The sequence below is a fragment of the Bradysia coprophila genome, chromosome IV (genome assembly GCF_014529535.1).
Source record: "Bradysia coprophila strain Holo2 chromosome IV, BU_Bcop_v1, whole genome shotgun sequence".
NCBI lineage: Eukaryota > Metazoa > Arthropoda > Insecta > Diptera > Sciaridae > Bradysia > Bradysia coprophila.
The window spans coordinates 13,943,731-13,957,095 of NC_050738.1; the positions used below are offsets into that span (position 1 = coordinate 13,943,731).

Sequence of the window (13,365 nt, forward strand, 5' to 3'; positions counted from 1 at the left end):
ATCATCAGCGCAATTTGTCATATGTGTTATGCCGACCTATCTGGCGATTGTTTAATGTGAGAAATTACTCGTTTTTTAATTGAATGTTTTATTGATTGATTTTCTTCTTCTATTATACATTTTTATTATATGCCTCATATTCTTATGTATTATATTATGTTTTATTGCCATGCTTACAGTTCTTAAGGTTTTTTTTTAATGTATGAAACGTGAATAAGGTTGATGACCGAAGGGTCATCATAAAATTTATACACATAGATATGTAGATGATCATTACATTGAATTTACATATGCGTGAAATTAGAAATTTTTAGCTCGCATGTGAATGGAAATGTAAAATGAAAAGATATTAAAAAGAAAGATATGAAGGTATACCGAAAAGAAATGAAAAATTTATGGAAATCGGTGACAATAATCGTCATAAAGGTATACTGTAGAAATGCGTTTTTATTCAAAACATCCACAATTTGTTTCTGTAAAAAAAAAATTAAAATATAGAGATTTTAACCTGAAATCATCTATGAATTTTAAATAAGCCAATCGAAGATGATACATTTTTTCAATTTATTTATGTGTTTGCTATATGTGTCGCTGTCATGACCTGCGTTATAAATCTGGCGATATTCCACCAAATAGAACTTTCGTGTGAATATGTTTGATTCAAGCATCTATAAAATTCCGATGCACAGGGTCGGACTGGCTACCCAAATCCCTTCGGTCGATGAATTACGAAAAGTAGTGACAAAAAGTCAAAAAGACGTTCCAGCATGTCTCCAGCCGGGCCTGCCGATGCATCAAGCAAAGATGCCCACTGCACTAAGGGCTCGTCCATAAACGAAGTCCACTTTAGAGTGCTATCAGCAGATTTGATTCATTACCAACTCAATGAATATGCGTTTTCCTGAGTCAATTGTGAGTTCTACCCCTCAAAAACACGCAAACATGTAAATGCATATTTAACGAGTTATTAATGAATTAAGTCCGATGAAAAAGGTGGATGTTATTTATGGATGAGGCCTGAAACAAAATGTTTGATATTAAATACAGTCGTCACTCATGGAAGATCAAAATATGAAAATTCTTTTAGCGAATTCCTAGAAAATTTTCGTGTCTGTGGGTTCTCAAGACATTTTCCTCGCTTAATGATCGACTTAATTGGACGCGGTTATTAAAAATTTCTACAAAATTCATCAGGAAATACACAACATGCATCACATGCACCATAATATCGCTTCGCTACAAAAATCTATATATTTTTTAATTGTACATTTTAACTATATTTCTGTTGTTGCACATACATTTAACTTTTAAAGTTGCATCAATAAAAGCTACAATGAAATCTTCGTTGATTCCTTCACTTTATACAACATGCAAATTTTTGACGTGTTTCATAAACTATACCTTAAATTGTAGTGTTGCTCCACCTGGCATAAAACAATTTGCAGACATACCAGACAACACTTTTGAATCTGAATTTGTGTTCTTAGTTCGTTGACTACGACATGACATTGCTATAGTAGTAAAATTTAGTTGAAAATTGTTCTTCTTCTAATAGCCAATAAACTGTACCTTACAACCTCGTTTCCTTCGTTTATTACCGAGCCTTCCTTACATGTTTCAATTTCTTTCCGTACGTTACACTATCAATTTAACGTAATAAAATTTATGTTACTTACGCATCAAAACTGAAACTAAAAGTTGTTGTTAGCATACAATGTCACAGTAATTTTATCTTCGAATTATTTAATGATATACACGGCTGCCGTATAAAATCTTGTTTATACGTTTACGAGTATTATGTGTCTCAGTTCTGTACATCAATCTTCTTAGCGATAATAAATGTCTCCTTGATCGTTTAATCGGCATAACCTCAAATTTTATCGATCAACTTGTTTACTTGTGAACTTTTATTTTAAGGAAATTAATATCATAAAAGGACTCTACTGATTCTCTAACGAATCAGCGCTACCAACAAGGAGCACATTCGCATATTTTTACAGATGGCAAGCGTGTTGCAATAAATCATTAAATCTGTTACTTATTTTGTTTGAGATATCGCCTGGTTTTATTAGAAATCTATTACATCATTAGTTTCACCACGCATGTTCGTATATAAAGCCACATTAATCGGAGGTTATCGCTTATTTTTGTCGATAACAGATGATAAAATCGTTTCGATATCAACATTGAATGATGTATGATTTTACATTTAAAAAACTTATTTTTTCAAAACAAAAAGCATTGCAAGAGACTTAGTACGCTGTTTAACCGTTAAATTTTTTTGTTTATCTAGTTGCAAAATATACCGACTTTGTCTCTCATTTCCGACACACTATAAACAAAACTTATGCTAAGAGGCTTTTTTAGCGAACGCAATTCGAGAACTCGCCTCCGGCTCGGGCTGGAAGCCTCTCGTTCGCTAAAAATCCTCTTAGCATGCGTTAGGACAAATACTATCAAATAAAAGGAAAGGAAATCACCTTAACTTGAGTTCTAATTGATCACATAAGAAATTGCAGTCTAACTAGAATTTCACATTAGAAATAAGAATTGAAAACAAATTTTTTATATCTTCCGTGTAAATAAACAGATACACGTTCGTCAGTCAGATAATACAATGTTTTGACAGATCCATAGATGAATCAGCTGGCACAAGCCAATCAAATCTCGCAACGAACACGAGGAAAGCTAATTTAATGATGTCACTGTATTCGTTGACAATATTCTTACAATTAAGCAAAAACGATTGTATGTAGAAGATAACAAAATAGTACTAAAAAAGGTATTCTGAGACTGACAATTCCCCGTGTGCTTTACATGTTTATAGGGCTACAAAACGACGCACTTGAATTACAACGGACTTTTTTTTCGAAAGAAATTACGTGAAGCATTTTAATGAGCCTAAAATAGAGAATATTTAATAGTTTTTAACATTATTGCCCCACCCATGTATCGCTCATGATTGCGTTTACATTTTTCTTAAAACTGAAATTATAATTTTCATTTTTCATATTTACAGCGATGGCAGAGACGATGGTTTGTGTTATATGATGATGGCGAATTCACATATTCGGTGGACGATCATGTAAGTAAAACATTTAAAATTTCCTGTTATCCTGTCTTATATTATTGAGGAGTAGTACCAGGTGTAACTAATATTTGTGTAAGATCGAATTTATTGTCTTCAACATGTTTGATAACAGTCAATAAATCTGTTACTTCATTTATACACTTCATGGCGTAGTGTTTGAATCAAAATCTTTTAATTCATTTGTTTAACGCACGAATGTAAGTCCACGTTAATCATAGGTCGTCGCTTTTTTTTCGACCCTACCGTGTGATGTTTATCATTATATTATGTAATGTAAAAAAAAAATTACGAACATCTCATCTGTATCAGCATTTTAAGTGAAGCGTATCGCTGTTTGCATTTCTGATTAACAGAAAATCTTACAGACACTGCTTTTGTCCGTATAGTGACTCTAACCTAATATTTAATGCAAACAAATAATAACCCAATCGTTGCAAAAAAAAAAATCTTTTGTACTTTAAATACGAATAACATCAAAACAACTCAAAAACGCTGCAGGTGTTTATCCTCCATCTCCATTGAGACCAAAAGAAAGAAGAAAAAAAAACGAAATAAATAAAATACCAAAATGCTTTGCGTCTCGGACCTCAATTACATTTTGGAATTTAAAACGATTCCAACGAGAAGAATCAAAGCGTAAGATAAATTTTGAATTTTGTAATTTTTGCTTCGTTGTTAGAGAGTTTTTTTATATATATATATTCTTCTTCTTAATTGTGTGGTGTCCGGTCGCCGCTTCCATGATTGGATGGGTTTAGTCGAACTGGAAAGAGAAAAAGAAGATGTTTTACTGTAATCATGTAGATGCATGAATTTATTGCATTTTCTTGATTAGGTGAAGCAGAAACAATCAAAATAAATTATGAGGTGAGCATATTAATTTCTCAAGGATTTTTTTAATTTAGTGGCGATTCTTATATATACGCGTTTTTCAGTCTTTTTCGGAAATTTTCGTTCCGTAAAACAAAATAATGGAGGAAGGAATTTTTGTTGCGTTTTATTCGTATGCGATAGTTCTCGCCAGATGTGCGGCCGTTTTTTTTTATTATTATTGCTGAAGAGATTAAACCATATGTATTATTTGGAACAACTAATCTGTTTCAGATTATTGTAATTTTTGCGTTAAGCTATCTGTTCTCTTGATTATTTTTTTGCTGCTACTGAAATGCTGGCGTATAGAGAACAAAGCGATAATATAATGTTCGTACAGAAAACACTTTAAAATCATTTTTTCACAAATTTAAATTAAATTGGATTATAATTGGTTCGATAGTTTGTTTTGTTTTGAGATATTTTCGTAAACGGAAATTTATTCGAAACCAGATTACAATCTACGTCGCAGATGTTTAGCACTGAATTTCGGCTTGAATTTTGTAAATTTATAAACAAGGAATGATGTTTTGATGGACATGGCACTAATTTATTCAAATTTTCGTATATATGTGACGATCGCACAGATTATGTGGTAGCAACCGGATTAAACAAAAAACAAAATTCTTCATTGACTATGCATGTTGCATAAAAAAGCATTACACTCAAGGAATCGATTATCGATTCTCTCATTTATATACAAATAATGCACCCATGGCAGACACTTCAACTTATTGAAATTCTGCTTATGTATCGAATGTGTCATCATCATTCAATTTTAGTGATCTCCCACTTAATAACGCACAAACATAAATAAACGGAACGTGTGTGTTTAAAAATTTGCAAAACGAATTGCCAAACCGAATCACATGCATGATTTGCATCTTCCTAATCAATTTAATTAAAAACATAAAACTTCAAACCAAGCAAAATGAGCGGGGAAAAAAACGAAGCAAAAATTTGCATTCAAAATCACTTTGATTTATTTATCATGTCTGGGATGGACCACCTTCTTAGAATTATATTTCATGTCAAAGAACAATATTGCATTTATTATTTTGATGTAGCCTGTTTAAACCGTCGTATAACACACGTTTAAGCCTTTACATTGTCCAAACGGTTTGCTAAGCGTAATAAAATGGAGAAGACATGATTAATGAACTCTACAACTCTACGTGATAAATCCCCATGTTTTATCAAATGTTTATGTAATTAACAGAAGAAAATTTTGTTTTCTGCAGTGTTCTGTTGAGTGTGAATAATGGTTCCAATACAGGTGGCTATCAAAGCCAATGGTTTTTATATACTTTGCAAACGAATGTTAATACCGAAAATGTATACAAAATATCTACGTCGATACGTTTGTGCTATAGTAATTAATCGCATTCCACATATTTATATGTTTTTGAAGAGCGTAATGTCTTCCAGCAATAGGTCATCAGCTCAAAAGTACGCCCTTTTTGTACATTTTCGTTGTAGGTATTACACATAGAATCAAGAAATATTTTCATCGATTTATTTATTAAAAGTCCGTAAAAAACATGATTAATTGATATTGATTACTTTCACGTAAGTGGAATATAAGATTATGCTGATTTATTGAAGGATGGTCCGAAATGACAAACTAACCACGCCCGAACTTTGGCGGAAAGATCTGATCTAAAACTGGGTCAGTATTTTGTACATAATCTGAATGAACATTATAAGTACATTCAGTGCGGTATAAAAATGACAATCAATCAAATACACTCATGAATACAATGATTGTATTCCACACATCTATCCAGAACTTTGTGTGGGACCTCTACAACTGTAAATGGCTGGTTGTAGCGCTCGTGTTCAATGAATGTAAAAACACATTCCCGTTACATAGACATTAACCTAATGCACCACAAATATTTTACTCCGCAATAGTAAAGGTTCCGCATTATTGAGAACGATTCGATAAAAACTTACCCTTTTGCAATTTGTGTTTTTGTTGCCGATTGTCTTTGGTTATGCATCAGTTCATTCGAACAGTATAATTGTTTACTTTTAGATATGAAACGTTGATCAGAAGAACGCGATTCGAAATTATCATATACACTGAGATTTACAAACTATCCTGTTGCATATCAATATGCGTACAAAAAAAAGAACTCTGTTAACTGTGCTTTCTCAACGAGAACCTTAACTAGGTTCTTTTCTTCAGAGTAACATGCACACTATTCGTATAAGAAAGCGTATAACATTTTTGATACGGTAGATAGGACATCAGTTTTAGCATTTACCTTATTATAATGTAAAATTATTTACGGATCTAAGTTCTTGTTTGTTTAGCGTTTTTCTATTGCATCAGTTCAATGAAAAGACAAACAAAACGTTCTCATAGTAACGGCAATTTGCATTATCAACCTTTTTGTAAACTGCAACCGTACCGCGATATAATCAGTAAATCTTTTACTTCATTTGTTTGGCGATACCTTAATGTTTGATCCAAATTCCTATACTTCGTTTGTTTTAGCAAATGATATAAGAAAACATTTGCTAGAGATCTTCATTCATTATTGTCGAAGATGTCGATGACACATGGATAAACATTTCTTGTAGATGTACTTAACGTAGTTTTACTTGACGATTTAGGTTAATTTATTCAGTGAACATTGATTACGTCAGAGGTAAATAAAATTGAATGTCAAGTTCGCTGTGGCATGGCGCCACCATTTTTCTTAGAAAATGTACTAACACCATCTGTTGTCATCTCTCTAGTTGTTATCAATTTTTCAGATAATGCCTGTTTCTTACTGAATTTACGTTCACTGATTTTATTCGGCTCGTCAATGACTCCTGTCTTACAAAACGAACTCAAACTTGACTAGGAATAGAACGAAATGGCTAGCGAAATTCCTAATATTTTTTTGCATTTTTTGTTTCTGACATTCTTATTTACAAATCGTTCCATCCAAATACTTACAGCAATTTTTTTTTTCCTTTTTCCAGCCCGAAACAATACCGCAAGCATGCATTGATATGACAAAAGTGCTTGAAGTTTCGACCGCCGAAGATGTGACCGGCCATTTAAACTCATTGGCCGTTACAGCACCCGATCGCGTAACATTCGTTAAAGGTACATGCCCCGAAGAGGCGAAATGGTGGTTAAACATACTATCGGCTTTCCCGAAAACAAAGGTAGGTTTAATGCGACCGATTTGTTTTTTTTATATTTTGTGTTTCGTTCTCTGTCGATTTTCTCAAAATTATTTGTATCGATTGCGTTTGGAATAATCAAGTAAAAAATATATAAAAAATGCAACGAAAATCATTTAAATGAGTAACGGATACATTTTAACGAGAACATGGTCAATGCCAATTTAAACAACGTATTTTCTTGTCAACTGCTGCAAACATCTCAATTTTTTTAGGGACGCCATAAGAGGAATGCAACATTTCCTGGTGGTCAGGCAACAACAATTTTGCAGAACCAGCGTAAGTATAATTTGCATTTTTTTTTGTTTGTGTTTGTATTTCAACTTATTCTCATCGGCAATGATTGCATACGTAACACAAAACTAAGAATTCCATGTTAAAATAATGTAAGAGAATAAGTTTACATTTAAATAAAAAGTAAAAACTTTCGTACCAGAGAATCAAATCGTTAAAAGTTCTCGTATTTCATTGAGGTATCATTATTATTTATGTTAAAAATTTTTGTTTCGATTCCAAATCGTGTTACATATTTTCTCATTCTTCAATTTTATTTTCATTCCAACACACAATTTTATGACTCCGTACCGTGCTGTTGTATGTACTGGTTTTGTATGTGAAAATCTCTCTGTAACAGCAATAACGTTCGCATAATAAATGCATTTTACTATTACCAATTTCCCTTTCGTTTATGATTTACAGCATTGCAATCAGGTCGAAGCCGGCATAATTCATATCACAAAGACACCTTACCATCGTCGGTCACTAACTTAGAGGCCATATCGTCTTCGTGGAGTGCATCAACAACGTCTAGTCCAGCAAATGAAAATAACATTAATGCAAACAACGAAATGAACAACAACAATAATAATAGAGGTGAGTGAAAATTTATCCGTGCATTTTTTGTTGGGAGAGTGTTCACGATGGGAGTTGCATGAATTTTCGCTTATAAATTGCATTTGAAACGAGAATTTCATTAATGTCATCGAATCCTATTATATAAATCATGTCGTTGATGGATTATTGTTAAGTGGTTGGGCACGAATTTTCATTTTGTAAAATTATAATGAATTTTTCCGTCGATAGCAACGATTAACATTGAAACATTTATGAGGGTGATAGTGCATCCAGTGCACGGAGAAATTGCAAAGGTTTTGGAAATAAATCACCGCAGTAAAAGAGATTTACGTGAATGTTTCTTGTGTTTTGGTCAATTCCCAAGAAGCTATTAAATTTGCGTCAAGTTCAGTAATTTTTCTTTCTATTGAAAAAGTGAATTTTCGAATTCGTGAATCGGTCATCTCCTAAGGCAAGGAAAATGTCTGTGTTGAAGATGAGCAAAACTTTATGTTCACATTACGTCTTTCGAATGTGTGTGAACGTTACATACAGTACACGCTTATCGTCAGTCATTAAAAAGCAATTTTATTTTTCTTCAAGCCTTGAACAAATATGAATTGACAAAAGAATTTGATTTTACATTGGTCAGGATGTTGCCTTGATTTTTATTCGAGTAACTATGGTTTAGACGATCTAATCCCTTCACAAACGACAATCACGCTTATCGTGGTATAATCAGCGAATCTACTATTTCTATTGTTTAAAGTATCGCACAGTATCGACCAACGAAATCTTTTACTTCCTTTGTTTCAACATACATTTTATATATTAGAGTAACCCCAAAAGTAAAGGGACTCATAACGTCAAAAGCAAAGCAAAGTTGACGTTTTCGTGTTAGTGGTGTGTGTGATATAATTTTCAGATAAATAAAGGTTCCAAGTGCTTTTAAGACAATTATAGCGAGAATGCCAAAGACAGTCAATACAACCAGTACTTTACTTTACATTTACTTTACTAACTTTATCGTCAACAATTCCTGCAATCAGTATTTATGCATTTAGCATCTCAAAAATATCTCGATTTTCTGAATCATTTATCTGCAACGAATATGATATATGAATTCTTTGGATCCTTTGTTGTCCAAAAAGTTTACAATCCATTGCAAATTTTAAAAAACAATAAATTATTCATTTTCGTTCTTATATTATGTGTACATTTTACAACACACACAACAGCCCGACAGTAACGTTTTGAAAGCCCTTTTTTCCCAACAATGCTTGTGCTTGTTTCGACTTTGGAAAGAAAGAAATCAGTCAGCGGTCTCGTATAGCGTGAAAATTATGAATATCGTTTCGTTACTGATTTATAGCCACTTATTCATATTATTAGGAAGTTGTTTGCGTTCGTTATAATGGCGTAAATAATTACAAAAATAAATATCATAATGCTTAAGTGGGCATTGTTAATTTGTGCTCTTCCAGTAACAAAACGTGCAAACATTATGAGCCAGTTCGACACAAAAAACAACAATTTCAGACCGGTGTGCACAGTGGATTATTTTACTTGTGTAGTTAATGTTTGCAGGGAATTTTTCTAATTTGCTAAAATATGAGAATTTTGAATAATTTCTTATGCAAATGAAGCGGACAGTCACTCATCGGAAGGCGTGGAGAAATGTCTGAATCAATCCATTATTAAGTGGCGGTAGCTACTTTATAAATCGTTTCCATATACAATTCCATGTTGGGGAGTGTGTCTGTCTGTACACTGTTGTGTGATTTTCGATTTTTGGGTTATTATTATTACTTGAGCATTTTGAGTTTAATAGATAGACTCCTAGAGACATTTGAACCTTCGTGCCTAACAGATTCTTCAGAATTATCAATCCTACCACTGACCAAAGTCTTACCAGCATTGCCAATTTTTGGCATTGAATTTTTAAAAACTCCATAAAATTCTTTAAAGAATTTAATTCCAAAATTAGTCTCTGGTTACTAGTGACTTGTATTATAGAGATAGCAAACCTCAAGACTCAAGAGGTGTGAATGCTCGAAAATTATGACTCGAGTGCACGAGTTATTCGAGACAGTTATACTACCTGACGTTCCCATAAAACGAAATGTCTAACGCGAGAAGAAATTTAAGCTACCGAGCCACTTTCTTACATCATTACAAATTGTAATTTACAATCGTTTATTGGGTAATGTTTTCATGCTGCAACCGTACATTATAATTCAATAACACACCAGTTTGATAGTAGATTTTTGTTCGTAAAAAATATCACCAAACACCAGTCTACCGACATAATGTGAACAATTTCGTATTAGATCTTAACCATTGGTAGCACTAAGTTGAACGGCAGATAAAAATTATTAGACAACAATTGAACTATGCAATAAATAAATTACCCACGGATTAAATCGGCCTCTGTGAGTCGAAGGTATAGCTCATTTCAAGTGGTGTTGTGCAATCATTTAAGAAGTGATTTAGCAGCAAAATGTTGTTGTGTTATTATTACTTTTTTTCTGTATTTCAATTGGTAATTCCATCACATCAACCATCTTCAATATAATATAAATATTCGATATTTACCTCTGAAAACGAAGTATACCTATGTTATATCGTGAAGATATAACAAAATATCTCATATTAGATGATGACGTGAAAAATAATGAAAGTTTTTTTGTTGTTACTAATCGTGAAGGCACTTGTTGCATATTACACGGTTTAACTATTAGAATCGTTGTTGCCGCGCTTAAAATATACATGAAAAGTTTTTTTTTCGTTTTTCATTCTTTCGTGCAAAACCATGCCATCATATATACCTCTCTGAGAAATGATAATACCCAAAGCGAAAATATTATATTATTTGACCTTTTACGTAATAATATCATCTCATCGAGTAATCTTCCCAATAATCGTATTCGTATCACATTATATATATATATCTATATAGCAACAAATACCGAACCGTATAATTTCAAAAGCAATTACATTCTTGTTTTGTTTTGATATTTAAATGTTCAATTGATTTTCCACTTTTTCACATTATATTGTGTTATATGTATGTATACGTATGTAAGCAGCGCGTACCTTACAGACGATAAATATAAAATTTATTCACAGTAAATAAAATATTAAATAAATTTGTAATTTTGAATGCACAAGTTTATATATTCGCATGCAGCAATATGTGGCGTATATATTTGGTTGGGATTGGATTGTATGTGAAATGATTGCATTTCTTTTTTGTTTTTCATAACATTTTTTTGTTGCCGTATTCATTCAATCGATCCTTGTTATTAAATTCTGTTTGTCTGTCGATTGGATATTGAAATATAGTACGATAACGTATGGTTATAACATGCATTAAAGAATCATCGCTTAGTGATTCACATTTATTTATTGACTAAAATTGATATTCTTTTCGTACATTCTGGGAATCAATTTTTTTTCTCGTCTGATAAATCGAATAATTTTTATTTTTTGAAAATTTGTCTTTCTTTATGTAAATGAAAAGCATTTTGTTTCAGTCCAATAAATTGTATCTTCGAACAATGTAATCGAAATGGTCATTGTCCATACAGAGAAAAATTTGATTAAATTCACATTCATTGCTACTGTATAATGAAAAACAAAGCTGCAGCTATGGAAATTTTATTCCATGACTCTGGAATAATACAATTGTCTACACTCGATTTTTACCGTAGTTTTTCAGAACCCATTCTCGTTTTTCCAACATTTTCAACCTTCAGCTTTCAACAACAAATATGGGTCCATCCATGATCCTACATAGGAAAAAAATTACCAAAATTACAAGCGCACACTTTTATCTTAACCCCTCCCCCAAGAGGGCACAATATTAAAAGATTATAAACCCTCATACCACATACGTCGAGGGGAGTGAGGTTCTCCAGAGATCTGAAACTGATCATTTATATCGTAATTTTTAATTTGAATTTTCCAAATGGATAAGCTAATTAAACAATTTAGAGGAGCAATTGTCTGGCTGAAAAATTGGCATTTTAAAAATTGATATTCAATTGCGTGCAGAACCATTAACCCCTGAAACTATTAAAATTAAACAAATTGAAGAAATGATATCATAACATAACATTTTCAAAGTGTTACGCAAAGAATCAATTGCTTCGTTCTAGTGTCTAGGTCTAGCTATTATAGAAAAAATGAAATCGATGCAATTATTTCCGATTTCAATGAATAATTCATGCTAGCAATTATTGTCGTCCAATTTGTCTCAGTGTATCAACGCAATTGATTTCAACCGACACTTCAAACCAATGCAATTATTTATCTCTTACGCGCAAATTACAATCGATTAATCAAATTAACTTTTAATTTCAATTATTTAAGTTATCATTAATCTCACTTTTCACACTGTCAATTGAAATTCAACGTTAAAACAATTTGAAAGAGAGAGAAAAAAATCATAATTTTAATAGCAAGGTGAGAAAACTTTTTTTATTCAAATTTCCTTTTCAAATTATCTGGTCGTTAATACGTTAGCATATCACGTATATTTATATACGAAAAGACAATCCACACAAATTTATCTTCATTGGAAATCGTTAACGATAATAATAATAATAATAATGAGATTTAGTGAAAGTTTTCGAAATAAGACGATAATAATAATCATAAAAAGTCGCAGAACATAATAAATAAAAAGGTAAACATGACATGGTGGAAAAATATTATAATGTGTATTCGTTTGGGTAACCAAGATTCTGATAAGTCTATTACACAACCATGTACAGCACGGCTAGAACAAGAGAAAAAAAAGTCGATTTATGCCGATTCTCACTTATTTAATATACCATAACTTACTACCGGACTACATTGGTAAATCGCCTCCTTAAATCTTTATTATTTTAAAATGAATACAATGTTGCACATTGTATGTTACATTACACACTTTATAACCTACCAACAGCAATGCAACAATTTTTTTTTCGCAAAAAGAATACCTAAAGATATTTCGCATTTAAAATAATAATAATACATCACGATTAAGTAAATAATTTCGTATAATAATAACGTCTCGATTGGATTTATATATATATATAATATTATCCTGGCTGTTCCATGTAAAATGCATGAAAATGCCGGTTCGACTATTATGTACGTACATACATTCGTAATACAAAAGTACCACTTGTTGTACGGACGAGAAATTAATTGTAAATTTCCCTACCGTTTCTGTACTGCCGGTCGGTGTATTCAATTCAATTGCTGGTATCACATACATGGAAGGGGTCTCCGATGCTGTCAAAACTCAACTTAATCGACACGCACCACAACTGAAGGTAGCCTTCCGCCCACCATGTAAAGTGGCTCAGGCTTTTACCAACATGAAGGACACG

The 13,365-nt window shown here is 32.2% G+C and overlaps 1 protein-coding gene across 4 annotated transcripts in view; it reads left to right on the forward strand.

Moving 5' to 3' along the window:
* Positions 1-13,365, forward strand: part of LOC119066039 (protein outspread) — a 141,927-nt gene that overhangs the window by 102,671 nt on the left and 25,891 nt on the right. For all 4 annotated transcript variants that reach the window (XM_037168257.1, XM_037168261.1, XM_037168259.1 and 1 more), the window contains exons 3-6: positions 3,020-3,085; positions 6,941-7,129; positions 7,363-7,426; positions 7,847-8,020. In XM_037168257.1, the coding sequence (XP_037024152.1) occupies positions 3,020-3,085; positions 6,941-7,129; positions 7,363-7,426; positions 7,847-8,020 (493 nt within the window). The remainder of the gene's footprint in view (positions 1-3,019; positions 3,086-6,940; positions 7,130-7,362; positions 7,427-7,846; positions 8,021-13,365) is intronic.